Source organism: Cucurbita pepo, chromosome 19, assembly GCF_057944985.1.
Source record: "Cucurbita pepo subsp. pepo isolate OVF chromosome 19, ASM5794498v1, whole genome shotgun sequence".
In the NCBI taxonomy this organism is placed as follows: Eukaryota; Viridiplantae; Streptophyta; class Magnoliopsida; order Cucurbitales; family Cucurbitaceae; genus Cucurbita; species Cucurbita pepo.
In genome coordinates this window covers 9,988,486-10,012,042 of record NC_141816.1, presented here as the reverse complement: position 1 = coordinate 10,012,042, position 23,557 = coordinate 9,988,486, and the positions used below count along the sequence as shown (strand labels likewise).

The 23,557-nt window shown below is 35.6% G+C and overlaps 4 protein-coding genes across 8 annotated transcripts; 1 reads left to right on the top strand and 3 right to left on the bottom strand.

The window, feature by feature from the left end:
* Positions 1-425: 425 nt before the first annotated feature.
* On the bottom strand, positions 426-5,614 carry LOC111781668 (U-box domain-containing protein 4). 3 transcript variants are annotated; one of them, XR_015414322.1, is made up of 5 exons: positions 5,317-5,614; positions 3,280-4,329; positions 3,115-3,198; positions 1,754-1,862; positions 426-761 (listed from the first exon to the last, which is right to left on the bottom strand). XR_015414322.1 is itself a non-coding variant. In XM_087119908.1 (4 exons), the coding sequence occupies exons 2-3, from the start codon at positions 4,129-4,131 to the stop codon at positions 3,154-3,156; spliced, it is 897 nt and encodes a 298-aa protein (XP_086976034.1). In that variant the 5' UTR covers positions 4,132-4,329; positions 5,317-5,614; the 3' UTR covers positions 1,108-1,862; positions 3,115-3,153. The 3 variants fall into 3 exon arrangements, 2 of the variants coding, with proteins under 2 accessions (XP_086976034.1, XP_086976033.1); XM_087119908.1 differs by lacking the exon at positions 426-761 and having other exon boundaries at positions 1,108-1,862; XM_087119907.1 differs by lacking the exons at positions 426-761; positions 1,754-1,862 and having other exon boundaries at positions 2,683-3,198; positions 5,317-5,611.
* LOC147786712 (peamaclein-like) lies at positions 1,743-2,260 on the top strand. The gene is made up of 2 exons (XM_087119909.1): positions 1,743-1,873; positions 1,996-2,260. Exons 1-2 carry the CDS (start codon positions 1,774-1,776, stop codon positions 2,178-2,180), a joined length of 285 nt encoding a protein of 94 aa, XP_086976035.1. The 5' UTR covers positions 1,743-1,773; the 3' UTR covers positions 2,181-2,260.
* Positions 5,615-5,932: 318 nt separating the features above from the next.
* On the bottom strand, positions 5,933-9,532 carry LOC111781210 (U-box domain-containing protein 4). 2 transcript variants are annotated; one of them, XM_023661684.2, is made up of 4 exons: positions 9,193-9,532; positions 6,928-8,470; positions 6,686-6,844; positions 5,933-6,238 (listed from the first exon to the last, which is right to left on the bottom strand). In XM_023661684.2, the coding sequence occupies exons 2-3, from the start codon at positions 8,314-8,316 to the stop codon at positions 6,782-6,784; spliced, it is 1,452 nt and encodes a 483-aa protein (XP_023517452.2). In that variant the 5' UTR covers positions 8,317-8,470; positions 9,193-9,532; the 3' UTR covers positions 5,933-6,238; positions 6,686-6,781. The 2 variants fall into 2 exon arrangements, with proteins under 2 accessions (XP_023517452.2, XP_086976032.1); XM_087119906.1 differs by lacking the exon at positions 9,193-9,532 and adding an exon at positions 8,715-8,832.
* Positions 9,533-13,642: 4,110 nt separating this feature from the next.
* On the bottom strand, positions 13,643-22,769 carry LOC111781464 (WD40 repeat-containing protein HOS15). 2 transcript variants are annotated; one of them, XM_023662061.2, is made up of 14 exons: positions 22,499-22,769; positions 20,570-20,715; positions 20,081-20,465; positions 19,535-19,629; positions 19,342-19,388; positions 18,670-18,820; positions 16,743-16,806; positions 15,296-15,454; positions 15,090-15,211; positions 14,791-14,865; positions 14,536-14,589; positions 14,374-14,447; positions 14,212-14,286; positions 13,643-14,113 (listed from the first exon to the last, which is right to left on the bottom strand). In XM_023662061.2, exons 1-14 carry the CDS (start codon positions 22,557-22,559, stop codon positions 13,894-13,896), a joined length of 1,728 nt encoding a protein of 575 aa, XP_023517829.2. In that variant the 5' UTR covers positions 22,560-22,769; the 3' UTR covers positions 13,643-13,893. The 2 variants fall into 2 exon arrangements, with proteins under 2 accessions (XP_023517829.2, XP_023517830.2); XM_023662062.2 differs by lacking the exon at positions 22,499-22,769 and adding an exon at positions 22,254-22,381.
* Between the last annotated feature and the right edge of the window lie 788 nt (positions 22,770-23,557).

Genomic DNA, 23,557 nt, shown 5'->3' with positions numbered 1-23,557 from the left:
TGTGGTCTTTGGGCCATGCTTTTGTGTGCTTTTCCCATAGCTAAGAAGAAGATATTGGTATGAGCAAATCAAAGTAAGAAAGACAAGACAAAAGATATGATGTAATAAGATAGCATTTCAACTTCCATACTAAGGAAAGAATCCAATCCAATCCAACCTTCAACTTCAATATAATCCTTGCTTTGAAATTTGGAATAACCCGTCCGAATAAAGTTGTGAGCTTTCTTTAGTCATTTAATGCTACAATATAGTCCCTCGATTATCTTTAGGATCACCTTATCAAACTTGATCAAATTTACTAGGAACTATTCCAATTTTCAAGTGAACAAAGTTCTATCCTTTAAATATGCTTTAGAAATACTTGCTATGTTGGGCATGTTTACGTTTTCATAGATTTAACTACTCTAAGCTTTTAACTAAGTCAGTTGAAGTAGAACCGAACCGATTCAGATTGAAAAACTTTAAAATTTGAACCAAACTGAACCAAAACTTTAAGAACTTTAATCGGTTCAGCTCAGCCTGTCAGTCCGATTATGTTCTCCCCTAGCCCAGAAAAAAAAAGCAGAACAGAATAGAAAATAGACAAAAACAATAATAAAAATAATAATAAATAACTACATCACCTTGGGAAGATCATCGGTTTGGACTTCCTAAAGGAGGCTGCTATTTAGGGTCGACCCAACTAACCCGACTAAAAAATGACATAAACCGACCGACCCAAGTCGGTTCAGTCTGTTCTAGTCTTTACCGATCTCATACCCCTAAGATAGATGAAGGAAGAGAGATTAGGGTACAGGGAGGAGTTTCAGGAAAAATCAAAGAAATAAAGTTAAGTTCTAATGATAAGTGAAAATTTGAACTTCACTTGCTAATATCTTAGTCAGTGTGGCATCTCAAACTTACTCTTGAACCAAAATCAAGTAGTTTTCTCTTTACAATATAGCATTAGTACAAAAGTACACAAAGTTTGAAGTGATCTAGCATTATTTATATCCTTCATAGATCGTCAAAAACAGCTCAATTTTATATTGATAACATAACATGAAGTACAGAATCTTACATGTACAAACACGCAAAGGTTCATTTAAAATGAAGAAATACAGAAAGTACAATAATTGAAAACGTCCCATTTTATATTTCTCAATTGTGGAATCCAGAGTGGGGGAAGAAAGAGCTCAAGCCTATATATACAATTTCAACTACTCCATATATTTCTCAGTTGCTAAGAATGACCACTTAGTTCTTATGGGTTTGTTCAGCTTAAAAAAATTTAGTTCACAGCATAATATAACATAGAATTAGTTCAAGCTCGCTTACTTCATTTCAAATTTTATCACTAAAGATTTCTATTTTCAATAAGTTGAATGGGCATTTGATAGATTGAAAGCCTCCTAACTAATCCACGTTCAGATCAATACATCAGAAACACATTCCCATTACCCCCATAAAATACACTGCACAAGGACACAAAAAGAAGCTGCTAGTGACCTTCCTAAGGAACATATACGAAAAAAAAAAAGACAAGCTCATACCCCCAAGCATACCTAAACCATGCTTCTTTACACTTTAGTTCGAGCTGTAAACCATTCTTAAAACATTTTTCCATGCCTTTCCCTCATGGGTCATCCAACTGATTCAAGCCCCACTTTTCAATTCTTTACGGACCTATTCCTCCCTCTCTCATTCCAGTCCTCCACTTACTAAGTCTATAAATATCAGATAGAAAGTAATTAAAAGTCAGTAGAACACTAACCTTAAAACAAAAGGAGAAAGATGAAGTCTGGTTCTCTCAGTTTGGTTCTTGTTTCATTGATTCTGAGCTCCTTCCTCCTCCAACATGCCATTGCTGATTCCTCTGCAACCTATGCTCCAAGTAAGACAAATGCTTTACCATTAATATCAATACTATTAGCAATGAAGATATAACCCTTCATTCATCCAAGAGAATAACTGATTTATTGTTTTTCCTTTTTTTTTTTTTTTTTTTTTTGGAAGGTTTTTGTGATTCAAAATGTGGGGCAAGATGTTTGAATGCAGGGGTGAAGGACAGGTGTCTTAAGTATTGTGGACTCTGCTGCCAACAATGTAAGTGTGTGCCCTCTGGAACCTATGGAAACAAGTCAGAATGTCCTTGCTACAGAGACAAGTTGAACTCCAAGGGAAAATCTAAATGCCCTTGATTTTATTTTTCATTTAATTTTCCTCCCTTGAAATCTGTCATGTTTTCACTTTTCAATCACTTGAATAAAATTCCTTTTCCCCTGCAGTTTCTTAAATGTAAGTGTGTCTGTGAGATGAACAAATAAATTCATTGAATCAGACTGAAACATATTAAAGCTAAGACCATTCAAGTGGAAGCTCTCTGATAAGTCCATATATAGTGGCATAGAATCAAACAGAAAAGGGCTTCCAGAATTAGGTGAATTTTTTCTCCCTAAAAGCAATAAAAAATAATACTTTGTGTCTGATGCTTCATCAGGAAGATGAATCGTCAACACTGAAAGATCTGTTCGACAAGGATCGAGATGCACAAGCACATCAGCTCGTGTTCATTTCGGTGCTTGAAATTTTAGATAAATAAGTTACCCATAAAACCTTTTTGACGGGACAAGGGGAAGAAAAAAATACATGCAAATACCAACAAAAAAGAGAGAGAGACAGAGAAATCCTAAAGCTCAGAACAACAACAAATCCTTCGTCTTGTACATTGGAATACCAATTTTTTAACATGAAACAATAAAAACTATCCTTCCTTTATTATACCCTCGTTTTTCTTTTCTTTTTGCACCAGTAATTACAGAGCAATAACCCATATGTACGCAACATCTGAACGTAAATACATTGATAAAACCCGAATATGCTGAAATATAAAAGATAGAAGAACTGCAAGATAACCTGAGTAATTCGAAGTACTAAAACCTCTGTTGTCTCGAGGTATCACTGAAGCCTAAACACTAAACAATTGCCCCTTCAAGACTCATTCTATTTATAACCAATCTCCACTAACAACTCCTTAGCTAAATACTAATATTCTCTTAATACACATTAATGTTTCCATTTCTATCCTAACAGCAATCCTATCGTACACCATGAACGCAATGGAAACAGCCAAACCTTGTTTAAGAATTAGTCACTTCCAGACTTTTAGCATTCTCATACGAGCTTATTTCTACTGAAGCAGCCAAGTAGTGCCCTAGCCTGCAAGTGGCCAAATTTTCCTTTTTAAAATCTATGGTGAATTTGGAATCATGGAAAACACAATTCAGTATAGTCATGTACCTTTTCCTTGGCCCTTGCTGTGCCTGATTGTGACAAAGCCACTAATGGTGGGACAGCTCCCTCTCGGATTGCCATGATGCAGAACCTACTGGAGATTGCACAAAGCCACAATAATGCAGCAGCTGCATACTCTTTTGCCCTGGCAGAACCTAACTCAACAGCGTCAACCAACAAAGGAATACCACCCTCGCGTACAATTTCAATCCTCCCTTCATCTATTGATGCAACATTTGCCAGAACAACCACTGCCTTCTCAACCATTCCAGCAGCTGGATCCATCAACTTCACAAGATGCTTGATAGATCCAGCCTCCACAATTTTAGCCTTGTTTTCGGAAAGCAATGACAAATTAAACAGAGCAGTGGCTGCATCTTTCTTTCCTCGAGGTGTGCCATCCCTCAACAAGTCAACCAGAGGCCCTATTGCCCCAGACCTCCCAATGTTAACCTGGTTATCCTCACATACTGAAAGACTACCAAGAGTAGCAGCTGAGTTTTCCTTTGCCTCTGGGCTACCAGTTTGAAGGACGTGAATCAAAGCTTCAATTGCATTGGCCTGAGCAATGATAATTTTGCAATTATTGTCAATTGACAAGTTCACAAGTGCTGTAACAGCATTCTCTTGAACTTGTGCGTCAGTGGAGTTTAGCAAATTGACTAAAAGGCTAATTGCCCCACAGTCCGAAATCACCCTCCGATTTTTCGCATTAAGCTTGGTAAGCAACCGCAGTTCAGCTGTAGTAGTCCTTAGAGTTTCAAGTGTATGGCTCAACAAGTCTTCGACCAACTTTTCAACTATGGCTTTGGTGCATGTGTGATCAGCATTAACCTTTAGTACAGGAGAAGAAACCATTTCAGGAACAAATCTTTCAGATATTTAACTTTGAGCTTTTGTGATCAACATTTGAGGTAAGATTTTTAGTTCCCTTCAGCAGTACAACCAAAGTTGCGCCAGTCGATGACTCGGATTTTACCTTCCAAGTATCCTTAGTGTTAGCTATCAGCCCACTGCCACTTGGTAGCTTTGTTTTTTGCTTCCCTCACCTGTTGTCTGATATAACAAGTGAAGAATAAGGAATAAGCTTGGTCAGAGGGAGGTCTAGTATCCAAGCAGTTTATGAAGAATCCACAAGCAAGTGGAATGCAAATGAAAGCACGAAGAAACCAGTGTTGAACTTGTAATTTACAAATTACAGTCTCATATTCGTTAATTGTAGAGTAGAGACCATCATATGAAACTACTACGAATTAACAACTTTCTCGAATAAAGCTTCAAAGTTCACATACCTTCTTCAACTTTTAATAACGTTTCAAAACACTTTTCTTCTAAAAGATCCCATAAATCATCAATCAATAAGTCAAGAAAATATGAAGTTGAGAATATCATAATCCATTCCTCGATCAGTTTTGCTAACAGCCTTTTGGTTATATATATATATTTTTTCTTTTTCTTATCAGAAAAAACAAAGACCCAAATCAAACGCACTTTCAACCCTGACATCACCATCACACCTAATTCAAAATTAGAAAGATCCTAACCAAGAGAGAGGGAGAGAATCAGAATCAAAATTTCTATCTCTGGAACCCAGAATATCATTCACATAAATGAAACGTGCAATCAAACAGATGGAGTACTTATCCGCAATAGCACGGAAATCATCAGAAGAGATAGCAAATAAGGACAGCTAATCCCAACTCCAACTTACTTAAAATGTTTCTTCACCTACTACCTCCTATGGTAATTATATCTAAACAACATCAAGTAGTCCCAAACTCATCTTATCTTCACATCAACGATTAAAATTCTAAAAAAGAAAGAAACGTCCATAAGCAGAATCAATTTTCTCGCGTTTCAAAAACATATCAGACGAAACGTTTGACGACTCGATTATAGCAGCATAGATAAGATTTTGAGATAATGAAGTTCATATTTCGACGCAGCCAAAGCAGATAACAAAAGAGGGAAAAACTGCAAAAAAGAAAAGAAAAGAAAAGAAAAGAAAAACAAGACGAAGGTAAAGAAATTCCTAAGAAATACCCAAATCAAACGAAATCCAGAGAATAGGGAGAATGTTTTGTTGTTAGAACTTTTTATGCTGACTTCCTGAAATTCGTCTTAGTCTTCTTCTTCCCCTTCTTCTGAATGCCCTTTTCATACCAGCTTCTAAACTTTTTTCTTGAAAAACGGCTACAGATATACCATTGGATGTGATCGTTGATTATTTATGGTGGGTAAGATGCCGCCATTTCTCGGAGGGAATTCGGAGGCAACCACCTCCACCACACTATGATTTTTTTAAGGATTTGAGTTTTTGTCGTTATCTCCCATTTCTCTATTTTAATCTAAAAATGGAGCTCCCAATTCATCAAATTTTATTTATTTTTGTAACCAAGCATGAAAAACGACTTGATGCAACATTCAGTCACACCCACAAAATCCGTGACTTTTTTTTATTGGTCTATCACAAAAATATCATTTTGAAATAAATTACACAATATTATCTTATTCAATTAAATAACAGAAATTTTTGTTTTAAAAATCGTTGTTTTTTTTTTTTTTTTTTTTTTTATAATTTAGGAACCTTTTTTTTTTCATGTTTAAAATTTCGTATTAAGTAATTTTTAAAAAAAATGGATAAATAATAAAAAGAAAGTAATTTAAACGAACTGTTTTGATTTCTGAATTTTACATAAAAATTATTTAAATTAGATTCTAAAATGGATCGAAATCAGGCAAGACTAGTTTAGAAAGTTACAAGCTTAGTGGAAAAGCATTCCTAATGGATTTACATCCAAATATTGGCTAGTGATAAAGCACCCTTCTTGTCTGACTGAGTTCATACCGTTGACATAGCATCAAATAATGGAGGATCAGTTGCTGTCTGTTGATGCTTAGGGTTCAGCTCTTGCTCATCTTCTTAGTTCTTGATATTATAGGCACAGCAACCATCAGCTACCTCCTAAAACAAGATGTCATAAATTTAACTATCCAGTAATTGTGGAGTACACAGTAATTAAAGGGAAATTACAATGAAGTAATTGATCCATGTCATCTATTAATGTAACCCAGTAGTTGGAAACTAAAAATCCAAGCCGGATGATCACTGGGATCAACGACATTACTTGAACATTATATATTCTATAGGTCGTACAATTGTGTTCTTCAGTTCTAAAAAGTATTGGGTTTAATGATATACATGATTCACGAGCTAACCCAAAAGATCAAAATTACAGGCAGTAAGTCTTTTATTCAATACATCTAGATGGAAAATTTCAAGTATGAAACAATCAAATTGAAACTTTAGTTGAAAATTGCTTGGCCTTTTTACTCTTTTTTTTTTCTTTAATGAGTTTTATTGCATTTCCATCATCTATTTGCAAATCAAGAAAATATTCTACACAGGTACCTGAAGTAACGCTATTGTGGCATGAAAATTTATATGCCCCCTCAACAGCAGCGACATCCAGGGTTTATGTCACGGACGGTCACACATACTTCAAGATTAGTGGACTTCTTCAACATTACTATGCACATGCTTTCTGAAGAGGCTAAGCAGTGCCTGAGCCTGCAATGACAAGTTTAATTTTGAATTAATAATACTTTTCAAAGTTGAAATTATAGGAGAACAGAACCTATGACAGTGAGTACCTTATCCTTGGCCCTCGTAGTTCCAGATTGAGACAACGCCACTAAGGGTGGGATAATTCCTTCTTGGATAGCCATGATGCAAAATTTATTAGAGGATGAGCAGATCCGTAGTAGTGCAGCTGCTGCATTCTCTTTTCCTCTAGCAGAACCCAGTTCAATAGCCTCGACCAACACAGGGATCCCACCACCCCTACCAATTTCAACCTTCCCCTCCTGGATTGTAGAAAGATTTGCTAGAACAGCAACTGTCTTGTCACCCATTCCAATTGATGGATCCATCAACTCCACAAGATGCTGTACAGCTCCAGCTTGCACAATCTTGACCTTGTTCTCTGGAAGCATAGACAGATAAAACAATGCAGTTGTTGCATCTTTCCTTCCCCTAGGAGTCCCATTCCCTAGTAGTTCAACCAGAGGCCCAATGGCCTCAGACCTCCCAATCTTTACCCTGTTTTCCTCCACCATAGCAAGGCTAAAGAAAGTGGCAGCTGCGTTCTCCTTGGCTTCAGGGGTTCCTGTACCAAGGACGTGAATTAGAGGTTCAATTACATCGGCCTGAGCAATGGCAATTCTGTTGTCTTCATAGATTGATAGGTTGAGAAGTGTTGTAACAGCATGCTCTTGAACTATTGCATCTGTAGAATATAGCAATTTAACCAAAAAGCTGATTGCTCCATGTTCTGTAATCATAATCCGGTTATCAGTATTAAGTTTCGCAAGACTTCGGAGTTCAGCTATTGCAGCTCTAATAGTTTCAAGTGAATTGCTATTCAAGTTCTCGACCAACTTCTGAACTCTGGCTTCAGCACTTCCTAAATCAGATCTGGGCTCAATCTCAGAAGAACAAACAACTTCAGGAAGTTTCTGTGGCTGTTGTCCAATTATACCACTTTTTCTATCCACAGACAATCTGAGTGGGAATTGGGGTTCGACTTGTGAGAGGGATGGAGTCACAGAAACTGATGGCTCAGATCTTACTTTCTCAGAAGTACCCCTGGTGAAACTTGCTCGTCCAATTGATAACACAGGTGAAGCGGTGTCAGTTGTCTCTCTAGATATAACTTGCGCAAAAGTAGGATTAGCATTGTAGTCAGAGAAAACACCATCACGAACTTGAGATTTTTCATTGGACATGCAATTGGGACGATCTTCTGAGCTTGTGACTGGCAACCCCCCATACAAACTTGAAATTTGTACCTTTCTGCTGAAATTTGATATTATATTAGTGTTTACTATTGGAACTGGGCTGCAGCTTCGGGATTTTTCTACTGTAATTATATGTTCATGCCTGTGAGTTCTGAGATGCATTTCATCAACATGTTCAGCTTCTCCTGTACTTTGAATTCGTTCATCATTCTCTTTCAACTTTTCAAGAGTCATAATTTCCATTAGAACCTGCTGGTTTAACTTCGAGCTTAGTTTGTCTAGAATTTTCACCAACAACTTTGTATTTGGTCCAACACTCTCTTATTGATCCTTCAGCACACATTTAATTATGGTGAATAGTTGCACATGCACGTGCCTCCCTATTCTGGGAAAATAACTGCAATCCATTAAAACGAGGTGAGGAGTCATAGGTTGAAATCATTTCTCACTAGAAATTCAATATAAAGATGCATAACCAACTACATGCATTCCAAGCCGGCATAATGAGATTTGATAGTCATCGACGGATGGTTCTCGCCAGAATAAAGCAAAATAAGTAGGAAATGGACCAGAAAATACGTGCAAAAACTCAATTAGTAATTACAAAATAAAAGGAAAAAAAAAATGAAATTCCTCACAACCTCGAGAGATGTTGAGCCAACTACAAACAGAAACTTGTTCGTACGTAGACCCTAGCCGCAGGAACAGGTCCCTGTTTGATCTAAAGACCTTGAACACTAACGATTCTCTATGCAAAACCTAGAGAAATGCAAGAGAGAGCAGTTTTCAGAAGCAAGCATCGCTAACTAAGACTTCATTAGAAGTGTATTCCAATTTAATTATCCGTTCCAACTGCGATTCATGCCTCAGATCCACTTTCTTCTTCTTTACAAGAGAACTACGGTTCCATCTACAACAACACCAAAGTTTACGAGGAAACACAATTTTGGATATTCGATTCAATCAGAAGCATCATAGGAAACAACAGTATAAATGATCCGAAACTCGAGGATTAGACAAGAAAGGCGTAGGATAAACCAATTCCAAAGAAATGAAAGAAAACAACCAATCAAATGGGAAAAAAAACCAAAACTACGAGGAAGGAGAAGAGAAAATTACCTGGAATACGATAGAAAAGCTAAGCGCGTCTAGCAGCCGCCATCGCGGAGTTGGCGCAGAGTGCAGAGCATGAAGCGCAATAATTCAGCTTCTTCCTTCCCGTGCGACTAAATGGATTGGTTATGCTTTTAAATTCCCTGGTCTCGCAGGAAGAGAATTACAGTAAGGAATCAGGAAAACTATGAATCGTTTGAGAAACTTTTAGACGATTCTGAATTTGATTTGTTTTCGATGTCGAGAAATGTGATTAGGCCTCCTGGAAGATATTCCCTTGTCTCGCAAGAGGAGCATCGTTGACGGTATTTTCAACGCGTTCATATTCCGTGTAAATGAGGGATGGTTTGCACAAAATCGTATACGCTTCGGCTTTATTAGGTCCACACCAAGTCAAACGCTCAACAGCTCCCTTATCTACCCTTCGCGCTCCCGCCACGCGTCCATACAACTGAACGACCTGGCAACAGACCATTTACGTTTCCATTTCCATTTCTTTTTCCTATTTTCCTTTCAAAACAACTTGTAAAAAAAACAAGGGACTTTTATTTGTTATTTTTTAAATTTAATATAAAAAATATATAATATTAGAGACCAACTTGATATTTGACAAATATTAATATTCTTTTTATTAAATAACAATCCATAAATCTCTCGTCAGATGAGGCCCATTATAGCCGTGGGCTGGGCCCAGCTTGATCCAAAAAAAACCATTATATTTGTGCGGTAATATTTTCTGTTTATTTCTTCTTTTTTTATAAATGTTTTCATTATACCTCCCATTGTATAGATTCAAACGTATTACTAATATTTATATGAGCTTGTAAATACACATTTAATTTTTATTAGATCATAGCTACAAACAATTGCATTGATCCTTCTTTGTTCAGAGTCTTTGAAAAAAATAAAAAATGGAAAATCACTCGTAGTGTTTACAAATTAAGAATGAACTAAATTTAAGAATGTTCGTATGATAAGATAATTCAATCAATCGGAATTACTTGATAGGAATCACGATTCTTTACGATGGTATGATATTGTCCACTTTGAGCATAAGCTTCGTACCTTTGCTTTGGCTTCTCAAAAAAGTCTCATACCAATGAAGATAGTATTCCTCACTTATAAACTCATGATCTTCCAATAAATTAACTAGCGTGGGACTCACTCCCAATAATCCTCAATATTACTCAACTCAAACCATAAATGTTAGGTTATATTTTTTTCGAGCTGGATTAGATTAAACTATTGGAAAATTGAAAATTCTGTTTGGTTGCATGTTGACATTTTTTTTTGGTGGGTAACCAAAAAACAATGTTACAACCCAACATAAACCTACCTCACTTTAAAAAAAAAAAAAAATTAAGAATATTTCAACGTTTGTAACAAGTGTTAGGTTTTGACTTATAAATGTTCGATATTTGGACTTTATGGTATTTTAGTTATCTACGTGTATTGTGAATAAATATAGTTTTTTTAATAATTACAAAAAAAAAAACAACCGAACAACAGAACCCAAGATCTAATAAAAAAAAAATAGACGTTGAGAACAAGGTTCAAAATTTTATTTGAGTTCTTCGGGTCACCAACTCATTTAGTCCAAAATATTTAACCTAACCCACCAGTATAAACTAGCATTAATTTTACCCAACTGTGTATATGACTTAAATGGTAATTAAAGATAGCATTAATCTTACGTGTAAACTCCCTATAAACTCCCTATATGACTTAAATGGTAATTAAAGATAACATTAATTTTACCAAACTGAGTAAACTCCCATATGACTTAAACGGTAATTAAGGATAGCATTAATTTTATCACATGCATATTTAATTTTATAATTAAAATTAGTGGAATTTAAACTTGCTAAAATTGATTCACTCATCCTTAATTTACTACGGTGAATAAATACATTTGAGTCCTTATATGGTTCCCCAATTGTTTCAAGAAAAAAAAAAATTAATAAATAAGAAAGAAAAAGTAATTATTTTATTTTTATAGGAACAAACTATTTAAAACACTCTAATTTCAACAACTTGTATTTTTTACTCTCAAAAGAAATCCAAAGACAACCATGAAGAAGTAATTTATCTTATTTTTGTTGATTCATTTAATATTTTATTTATTTATTCTTTATTGCCACTTAAACGGCGTCACTCCGGTGTCCAGTGCGGCTTTGACGGGCTGAAGTGCACTGAAATTACCCTACGGTCAAGGAGCTCAAGGATGGGTGCGAAAGTTAAGCACCGTGGCGTTTTGTACTGATTGATTGACGCACCCCTTGAGATCGCGTAGTCCATGAGCTCTTCAAACGTCCCGTTTTTGACCACCTTGATTTCCAGCGGTCCAATTGAGTTTAAGGAGACTCGGGTTTGGATGTACACCGAATTCAGGCTTCTCTTCGATGGTGAGGCGGCACTTATTTAGAATCTCCTCCGGAGGGGAATTGGCTAGTGATTACTAGCTCGTACTTTTTCCCGATTTCCATGTCAGCAAGGTCGACAAGTCGAGGTGGGGAGTTTGGGGAGAGAATTGGAGAGGACGACGTGTCGTATGGGAGGAATTCGAAGTAGGCCATGTTGGGTAGGATGGTGTAGGCTAGTATGGGAGGAATTCGAAGTAGGCCATGTTGGGTAGGATGGTGTAGGCTAGTATGGGAGGAATTCGAAGTAGGCCATGTTGGGTAGGATGGTGTAGGCTATGTCCCAGAACTGCAAATTGGATGTTCAAAATGAATACCTCATTTATGAATCTAAAAGATTCAACAAAGAAAAATAAGGTAAAGTTAACTTGACCTGGTAAGAAGCTCAGAAATGGGATGGGATGAAAAAATAGGGGAGCGATCACCATTAACGACACGTTCGATGTCGGGCTGGAGATCCTCGTAAGTGACCACTGGAACTTTGGACTTGAAGGTGTCCCGGTGGGTGGCTCCATTGAGCTGGAAGCGGTTGAGATACTCGGTGTGAGCGTTCCTGGTCAGAATCTCAGCCAGCACCCTTTCCTGAACCGAGTCAGTATTTTTTTAGTGATGTCCTCTATGAAACGGAGTTTGGCATCCATCTGGGAAGCCGGCGGGGCGAGAGGAGATGAAAGCTGAGAATCAACGGCCATTACAACCAAAGCGAGAATTCAAAGAAAGATAAGAGGGTTTGGTTATAACTATCAATTTAAATTCTCCAAACTGCATGGTAGTTTAATATATATATATATATATATAGATAGATGTAATTAACCTTAAAATATGTTTGTCATAGGAATAATATTCTGTCATAAATATATATATATATATATATATATATATATATATATATATATAATTCGTTTATTTTTTACATAGGAATAATTTTCTGTCCATTTCTTATGATATAAAAAAACATTATAAACACTAAGGTCTTTCTTTCTTTTTCTTACCTCTTATATACGTCAAGTTATAAATAGGAATATTTTACCTACTAATTAATGTTGATTAATAAAGATGAAAGAGTCTTTTAAAAAAAATTAATATCTCTCTTTGACTTTGACTTTAAATTTTTAAAATTAATAGTAAAAATTATTCACACGTGGATGATTTTATGATACTCAATTTTAGAATAATGGCTCAAAGCTGAAAAGAATTAGTTTTGAAGTTCTTATGACTGAGTCATTGGCACAACTTATTAGTAAAAGTAAAAATACTAACTATCAATTTTTTTTAGATCGCAAAGATTATTTTCATTATAAAGTGATCTCGGTTCATTCGTACTCTCAATTTTTATAAAACTACATTGATAAACTATCTAATAGGATTTATTGGAACAAATGCATAATTGCAAAACTCTTTATCAATCAGTGGACCTAATGCAATTAATCTATTTAATTACTATAATTAATACTCTCCCCACCCAACCAAAAACTAATTAAAAATTTTAACTTTACTCATTTAAATTTTGATATTTGAGAATGAAAATTGATTATTTGAATAATAGAACCATCCATTTTTTAGGCACAACTACTGTTTTTAGAACCTATTATTATGTTCTCACCATTTATATTTTGAACAAAAAAGAAAAAAAGATATAATTTATTATGTTATAAATGAGTGGTATAGATAAGGCCCATTACAAGGAATACAAGCCCAATGTTTGTGGTTTGATTGACCTGTGGTCTGAGATCCGTACGAGCCTGTGCAATATATTAGGCCCATTTATAAGTACTATTTTAAGTTCACTGATTATTCAATTAAGTTCAAAAATACTTTCTCAATGAGTTAAATATGGAAATGACCAAACGTGTAGTATAATTTCATGAATTATTATGAGATATCAATTACAGAAAATATAATTACAAATTTGTGAAAGAGTACAACCTGTGTCAATTAGTAATTATTTTTTTTAATAGTTAATCCCTCGTTTTTTTCAGTTCAATAGAGTAGTACTCAACCAAGCACGACCAACAAGATTGTGAAGAACCTGCGAATGAAGTTGAAATCATAAAATCACTAGAGGTAAAATTGTTACAAAGGATTAAAAAACCAATAAAAAGTTCGAGAATTTCTAACCGCAGTTACAAATGCTGTACACAAGGTTTAAAACATTGTAGAAGGATTGTTGTCGAACAATATAAATTGACGAGTTAAGTCTAAGGTCTAGGTTAGAGAACATCGCACATGGTAATAAAAAAGTACATATATATATGAAGCTGATCCTCTATGGGAACTTCTGAAAATCTCACTTTCTGAAATCTAAGACACAAACAGTGTTGTTGGCAAAACAGGCAGCGATTTTATCACCGTCTTTGTTCCAACAAACTTCAAAAATACCCCCGTTACCGGTGTATGTTTTAACAATCTTGCCGCTCTTCAGTGACCATATGTGCATTGATTTATCAAGAGATCCGCTGGCCAAGTACTCACCATTTGGGCTGAATGCAACAGAATATACAGGTTCCCTGGTGATTCAACAAATTGAATTAGTACACAAATCTAAATTTCCCGAAGAATAGGTGTAAAACTTATGCATGTTTGATGCTACAATCAAGAATAGTACCTATGTCCATTTAAACTGTTGATGAGTTTCCCTTGTTCTACATCCCACAGCTTCACTGTTGAATCAAATGATGCACTATAAAACAAGCAAAACCATATTAGGTCAGGCACATGAACAGATTATCATTGGTTAAACAAGAGAACATCACACACAGCTAATTACCTGGCCAACACTAACTGCTGGTTTGGATTGTTGGTACCCGGTCCAGTGGGGCTCCATCTTATGGTGTATATCTCCTGAACAAAAGATTCTGACATTATATTCTAATCGGAAGACATAAAAATTACAAAATTCAAGCACATGATATTGGATCACTAGTAGTACCTTGGAGTGTTCTTTCAGATCATAAACATACTTGTCCTGCTTCATACTCCATATCTGCATCAAACTTTCTGGTGAACACAATTGGGAAAAAAAATTCCAGGACAACAAGATACAAGCAGAATGTAACGAACAAGTGGCATGTATAACACATCCTTTTCTTGCTTTGTTCTTCATTTCAAAAATAAAAGTAAAGACAGTAAATTCAACTAAAAAATTAGGTGCAAATGAGCCACAAAACTGGGCAATACAAATAACCTTAGCTGTGATATCATCAGAACACGAAGCCAACAATGATCCCGTGGGATCCCATTTGACACAGTTCACTTCACCCTGCAAAGTTGAAAAACAAAAATTAGCTAGAACGAGGGACTTTAGTCATCCCCCAAGAAAAGGTAACCAACATACTTCCAAAACTTGAAATACAACTAGAAAAAACACTGAACTCAATAATGAATTTAGACCAAAGTCAATCAGATTCAAAAACTCACTATTCAAGTAGATAAACAACCAGCAATACCAAGCCTTTTAAATAGGGAAGCGGGGAAAAAAGGAACCTGATGTCCTGCAAAAGTTTTAATAGGACGAGTCTCTCCAATTTTGCAGACAAATATCATATTGTCCGTGGAACTTGTCGCAAATGATACATTATTGCGCCAATCCACATCAAGCGTTGGACCTAAATGTAAAAACAGCATCATTATGGACAACTTTTTGCAAGCGTTCTTTTTCCTTGAAAAACATTCAATATATTGTATACAACCTGAATGAAATTCAAACTGCTGCTTCCATTCCTCTGCCTTCACATCCCAAACAATAGCAGTTTTGTCACAGCTTCCGGTGAGAAGATAATCGCCTTTCTTGTTCCACTTTAGAGAAAATATGGGTCCTTTGTGCTTACTTAATGTGCTCCTTAACTCGCCTAGAGCATATGTATACAACCATAACAGAAGGCACAGATAACTCAGTGCAATAAAGTTCAATAAAGGTTTTTGATTTTTTTTTTTTTTTAAAAAAGAAGTTATTCCTAATAGATGTGTTGCATCAAGGCTAGTCTTAATTCTTATTTCCTTCCCCTATCAAAACTTCTTCTGTGTGTATTCAGAATGTTTAGAAGTGTTAGGCAGGAAAACCCTCTTACAGGTAGCAGTGGATAGTTCCTTAATTAATTAATTCAAATAGTGATCAAGGTCTTGATTGAGGGTTACTAGGTCAGGACCAACTACCAAGAATATTGGACTTTTCTTTAACTCGCTACTGATACTGTCTTTTTCTTCATTTTGTTACTGATGATGATGTCTTTTGCTCTTTGAATAGTTAGGTAGATGAAGGATCTGTCTATGAAATAGTTACAGATCTTGGCAAATACTTTTGGACGATATGTGAAGGATATTTCTGTGAAATTATTGAAGCCTCTAATGACCATTAGTTTTGATCCCAAATGACCATGTAAAATGTATTATATGCTTTTTGTGCTAAGAAAGAATTTCCTATTAGTTTTGATCCCAAATGACCATGTAAAATGTATTATATGCTAATAATTATCGAACACTTGAATGAGAGGGTTTAATCTTTAGTATTTTCTTCTTAACATAAATTAGCCTATGAAGACTAGAATTAAAATACAGAAAAATAATCCATGGGTATTGGAATCAACTTATATGCACCTCAACTATTTCCATAAAGTAATGGTTCGACCCTACTACATTTTGATGCTAAAGAAAACTGTAGGATATTAAATACTAGGGGACAGTCACTACCAGTTGAACTCAATTCTTTAAACATAAAGACTGTACAAACTAATTGATATTCAATTCTTTTTCTTGCGACTCATTGAATCATTTATACAAATATTGTGTTTTAGAATTTTTCAAACCTTTATTATAAGATACAAGGATCGGTTTTTGATTTCTTCAACTTCTTGTGTGTATATATGGACCCTTTCTTTCATCTTGTATTTTGAATATAAATGTCATAATTTAAAATACAAATAGTTCGATGCCTATTTATATAAATGTTCAAATGCTCTATTTAATTTTACTTTGTTAAAATATGTTCACGTCCTACTTTCTCAGAAAAAGGCATGTTGATGCGTTTGTGCCATGGCCCATGTGATGTCCATGTTCGTAATTCTTGGCTTCCATGTATCTTAATAATACTTCACCTCCTAAAGGTAAAAATCTAATCAGCTAATTTATCACAGAGCTTACCGTTGGTGTTCCAAATCCTAGCTTGTCCATCATATGAACCAGTAGCAAGCAGAGTCCCGTCTACCTACTTGACAGAAAAAAGCTATAGGGTTATGATTAGCATAATAAAGCCCCAAGTATTCACATCCAGCTGTTGATGCAAACCTAAATACATAATTGTGCACATTTTTACAAATTATTGAATTTAACAGATTCCTTTTATCAGCAACCCAAAAAAAAAAAACTTTCGAATGCTTCTGCAAAAGAGTCTTCAACAAAAAATTCATCAACTTCTGTATCAACTAAATGCACTTCAAATTCTTCACCGCTCATATTAACATCAAAATAGTTTAAATAGATGCAATATCATAAACAATTGGAGACGAGATAGGATTCTTAGTGGCGGGAAAGCTAAAGATACCCTTGGTTAAAGTGACATTTAAACTTGGAAGAATGATCGTTGAAAGAGTAAAAGACTAGTAGGCTACGAAAGAGGTTGTTGTAACTTTGGAAAGAAAGTGAGCATCCAAACACAGTCTTCTTTCAGAATGTCTGAATTAATGTCTGAATTTTCAAGGAGATCAGAGAAGTCTTTCTTTCGGGTATCATGGAGAGGGTAGGCTTCAATAAGTCTATTTTTCATTTTAGAAACATGAATGCAGGTTTGGAAATGTAGAATGTTGTGTACCTGAAGGCCATCTTAAAGAAAAGACCATTTGACTTCTACAACTGATCATGCAAAGGAATAGAATTCAACTCAACATCTTTGGCCACAAAATCCTCAAATGACAACCTAAAGCCTCCATCCATCATAACTTAATTTATTCGAATTTGTAAAATTAGAATTGACAAGTCCCCGTGATCAGTGTTGAAGGAATTAAAGGATATATAACCCAAAAATGAAGAGACAATTTTTCAAACTTCTCATTTGTTACCTCATTCTTAGTTGGAATGAAGCCACAAATATTTTTTCTAACTTCAAATAATGACCGAACCTCCAAAATGTTGACCAATTGCTTCAAAACAAGATCGTTTTCAGTAAGGTAAAGGTAAAATTGTTCAAAGAAATCCAACCACCATTTCCCTCCTTTGGATGAGTATTCTTTTGGGACCATTTCACAATTTTCATGTGAAAATTTCCACTATGCCTCCACTTGCCATCTAACTCCAACTCAAAAAAGTCAACACTCAAGTTCAACCATTCTTTGTCTGCCATGAAGGAATTAATAGGAATATTGGATTGAAAATAAACCTAGAAAGCATGGGCTAGCAACCTAAAAACCACCAAGATAAAATTGAAGTTCATTTTCTTGTAACTTCTGAGGAGTTAATTATTGTGGACTAACTCTAATATTTCTCCTTCCTAAACATGATTTGAAAGATGAGTGCTGATTTTTCTCAACTTTTAAGAGAAAATCTCTTGCCATTTTTCAGAAAACTACTCAACTTTTCTTCTCCACACCAACGTGTATTTGTAGTTTCTTTGAAGGTGGCCAAACTACACAGATCTAAACTTGGCCAAACTAATAGTCACAGAGACATCCATGACTTGCTAACAAAAAAAAAAAATGTGTGCACTCGATTTTGCAATAATTCATACCCCGCAGCAGCACAAGGGAAAAGCCACGTTGGTGGTTTATTTCTTTTGAAGGCTGCAGCACACTTGGTGCAAAACATACGCACCATTAAAAAGACTGAGGACAAAATGGGTCGATAAGAACTCCCCTCCATAGCACCAAATACAGTATTATTATTACTACAAAAATCAACTATAAATAAGCAAACACAGCCACTCACCCAAATCTCACAGAAGATATTGTAAAAGATAATAACTACAAAATGACATCCTATTATTAGCGTCCTGTAGATGGTTCTAGAGGTGAGAGCTCATAAATAGCAAACATGGTGTAAACAATTTTTTAAAATGTCCACAAAAAAAAAAACTCACATTCCAATCTAGTGTAGTAACATCTTTGCTCTTCTCGTTAGTTCTACCCTTAACATGCTTCAACACCAACACGTTTAACGGACTACTTTGAGCTCCCGACCTACTGCTACTGTCTGCTATTGTCCAAATGCGGGCTGTTGAATCTCCAGAGCTGTAATTGAAGTAAGAATCTAAAAATGAATATATAAAGAGTATAGAAGCCTCATGATCAAAAGACAACCATAATATACGATCCTGCTAATCTAGGAGGGAGACAAATCAGACTATACAAAAATTTCATATATACATTCTGATTAAGTATCCTTTTTTCAGTTACACTCAAGACATAGCACATTACAATGAGGTACAAACTAGCGATAATTCAGGTAAAAAGTTAAGCATGAGATATCATTCCACAAAATCATTGCAACTAAATAAATGAATCCAGTAATACTTTCAAAACAAACATCCTGCTTCAATTATACAAAAGCATGAAAGTACACACAATATGTCATCCCTTGCAAGTCGCAATTTTTCACTACATAAAAGAAATCTGATTCACCGTACAAAAATTCAGGTGATGGTATAGAATGTAGGATGATCAAAATAACAAGAGACATTAAAACATAAACCCTACATTTCAAAGGCAAAAACAATTCAAATATTTGTGTGTATCGGAAAAGAGGGACCTACCCTGATGCAAGAAGAGAACCTGTTGGATTCCATGCACAGGCACAAACCTAGATGTGGAAAGCAACAGATCGTCACATAGGCATACAGCTGGAATAGAAAAAATTGGGAATAAGGGAGAATATCAAATATCAAACAATTCTTTTGGGGGGAAGAAAATTTACAGAATAAATAAAGACTAACAAATTGTTCCCACCTCAGAAGTATGTCCTTGCAAAATTGTCACATCAGAACTAGAAATTTCACAGGACTGGGATGTTGAGGTTGTAGATATATCCATTGGTTCTGGTCCTACGAAATACAACAGTTGATACACAAGCTCAATCATCAAAAATTTTGTAGTGTCTGTCTGTGGAAAGAGCTCAGACCATTGGTGATGAAGGGGAACTACAAAACCCATCCTCTGGTGAGGCAACAAAAGAAAATAGTTCCACTAGAAAGAGGTTTATACTATCCTTTCAATTCAAACATTCTTGCAACTTCATATGAACCCACAGATCACTTATTACACCAACCAAAAGTAGGAAACATACACAAGGACAAAATAACCAGTCTAGAAAAAGATATGTATTAGGTCAAACAGTTTAAAAGAAAAACAGATAGTATCTGAAAAACACAATAGAAGAAGAGGAAATGGAAAGACAAACATACTATTAAAGCAAACACACTATTAGAACAACATATATGAGTAATTTCATGGATACAGACATGGACTAAAGAAAAACGCTGAAGGAAAAGATACCTCCAAAAACTCCAGCCTCTCCTTGGTTCACATGCACCTTCTCATCTTGATCCATAACCATATCGGGATCCTCATGTTGCTTTTCTCTCTCCTTTTCCTTTTCTATTTTATCTCTATCCTTATCATGATCCTTATCCCTTTCCAGTCTTTCTTTCTCCCTTTCAAGTCGTTCCTTCTCTCTTGCACGCCCACATTCAACCTCACTTTCACGTCGTTCCTTCTCTCTTGCACGTCCACGTTCACTTTCAAGTTCTTTATCCACATCTTTATCTTTCAGTAAACTCTTCCTTTTATCTTTGATTATTTGACGCAATTCATGGACATCTTTTGTAATAAGGTCCAGGGGCTGAAGGAATGAAAAATTTTCATCTAGATCTGTGTCATTCTGACAAGATTAACACAAAAGTTTTCTCAGGTTGCAAGCCAGCATAATTCTTAACTAAATACAAGTATACAAAGTTAGGAGGGAAAAGAAGATTGATGTGCTACATTACTCAAGTTAGCTTCCATCTCCAAATACTGAAGCCCTTTCTGTACAACAGTAATGAGAGCAGCAGGTGGAACCAAATTTCCATCAATAGGACACTTATTAATGCCAGCTTCATAACCCAAAGCAAAGGCTGAATGTATAAAACCTAAAAAAGAAACAGACAACAAAAAGAAAATATTAGAATTTGCTTTCTTTGATATAAGATTTGGTTAAAATTTCAAAATGAACAGAAAATGAACTTTCAGAGAGAAACTAGCAATGGACTCGGGATTTTCCAAACATGTTTGCAATTATATAAAAAACTTGTATTTAGAAGCAATTAATCTTCAGGATTGAGACCTAAATACATTCATATTGTTAGTAGTTGATGAAAAGAAGAAACCTTATAGAAAAACTAGGCGCTGGTGTTTTTCCTTTAGGATAGATTTGAAGTATTTGGAGAGGCAGTTTATTGGAAGGGCGTCCTGGAGAAGATATTCTATATATGGAATATTCAACATTTTCCCAGTTTGAGAGCTATTTGGGGCTCTTTTCCCATCACCATTCATTTTCAAAACCAGAGGATCCAGGTAAGACCCACAGCAGTGTATTGGCCACAAGGTATAGGTTACTAAATTAAAAACATTTTCCCAGTTTGAGAGTGGGTGACTAATGTTACTAAATTCTCTAAGGAAAAGCCTATCAAGGGAAGTTATCAAGTTTACGTAAATATTTAATGGTTTATTTAAAGAGTGCGAGCCTTTAGACCCTCGGCCCTCACTTAGTGAGGATAGATTTAAATGGTCCAATTTGTGTTCAAATGCGGTGTGTCCACTGTGTGGCAAGCTTGACAAATTTTTAACGTATAGAGGGTGGATTAATCTTTTTGATGAGGGGGCAAGGTAGGTGTCATATTCTAGATTCACTTCCAATCATTGGCCTAGTACCCTTTCAACATAGGTGGTCAAATTGACTCCTTATCCTTTTAGATCCAAACATATTTGATTCAGCACTTTGGGTTCAAGCACTCCCTTCCAATTGGGTGATCAACTAGAGAGGTAGGGAAACCAAGAAGGGCCTAGACTTTGAGTCATCTAAGGTAAAACACCTGTAAATCATTATGAACACATCATACTACCTCCTAACATACATCTCTCAGTTCTCTTTTCCCTGAACTCCAATAGGTCTTAGTTTGAAAGAAGGTCAGATTCTTATCTGTGGCTTGTGGCACTCGACAAAATAAACACTGTCACTTTAATATCATTTTTTTTACTCATTAAAGCCCATCCATTCATACTTTGGTTCTGGTTGTGTCAGATGGACAGTCGAGTATTCCATACGAGAGTTTTCTCAGTTATCCACTGTCTAGACTCAGTACCTCGAAGTAATTTGTGTATGAAAATGAAATCAACATGTACGTAGTCTCTCATTTTTCCTTCCACCTGAACTTAAAGGGATGACAAACCCATTGTCTGTAACGCTGGTTACCTAGATTATTTCCATTGTTCACACCAATGAAGCAAATAGGAAAGGACGCTAGGCTCGTAGCCGTAGTTAGTGCTTCACTCACGTATGCAAAGCCTGACCCCCTCTAAAACTTACATATTAACACTACATCAAAATACCGAAAAACCTAACAGAACCACACAAAGTATGCAGAACAAATAATAGAAGAAAGAAACAGAAAGCTCAAGTAAACCTAACCCTGCCAGAGTTGCATTGATCTACAAATTTTATTGCGCGAAGACTAAATTTCTTGCCCTAGCTAGCTCGAAAACCAGCCCTCGTAGAACGTTTCTAAATAAAAGAACATCAGCTCCATATTTCCTTCTATAACAAAAGCTTGAATTCCAAACTTTCCCCCATCTATCTCAACAGAACAAAAGGCAGCAACCAAAGTAAAACAAAATTCCAAAAAACTTAAAAGGAGCTAGAAAGATGAAAACCACCTGATTCCTGAAGGTACCGGAAGACGAGGTAATTCAATTCGACTGAAGTGATGGACGTCATTGCAGCAGAAACGCCGGCTGTGAGGCCGGAGAGAGGCTAAACTATCATGCGGGCGAGCTCGAACAGATGAAATAGAGAGAATTTCAGTACGGGCACTTGGAAGGAAGAAAGAAACGGAAATCCTCTTTACGTTAACGGAGATGAAGAGCCGGTGAAGCTGCCGCTTTCAGGCTTTCGGGGTGCCGAATAAGTCGTAAAAAGCAGGGAACCGACGGCTTAGCGTTGCGTTAACGAGAACCGTCAATGACATTACGCTGCGGCGTCGCTGTGCCCTGCTTAGATGACCGTCCAATGATATACAGCCATCTGGCGGTTCTCCTCATTTACTTTGTTGATCTGCCATTGACAGCTGTGGGAGCCCGTGACCGCAAAATTAATTTTTGTAATTTTTTCTTTTTACCCCAAAAATTACAATCCCCATCCTTATTCATAAAATTAGTACTCGTCATACTTTAGTCCACCATTTTTCATAATCATTTACTAAAAATAAACTAACCCAATATTTGATCGATTAATTTTTACATAAGTAAATGTTAAAAAGAAAATATATAAAATTAATGATAATAGAATAATTCAAATGAATGAGATACTAGTTGAAAATTTTAAAATTATTTACTTTATTTTATTTTAGATTTAGGATATTATCCAATTCGTTTGAAAAAATAAACAAAGTGGATTATTAATTTAGGCTTATAAAATTTAGAATTTAGTTAATAGAATGAAGTTAACCGGGGTTTGTGGCAGAATTTCAAAGCACATCTACTCGGTTGGCCCATCGACTTAATTAACCCAGCATGCCGTTTACGGCGTTAACGTAGAAGAAATTTGAGAGGGTTACGTATGCTCATAGCTCCTGCTTGTTTCTCAAATAAGCATGAATGTACGAATACCGTTCTAAGTTGTTTAATTGATTTCTCGTTTATTTGGTTCATCTTTCATTTTCATCTAAATTTATTATGATATAAATATTATTATGTTTATATAAAAAATTATTTAGT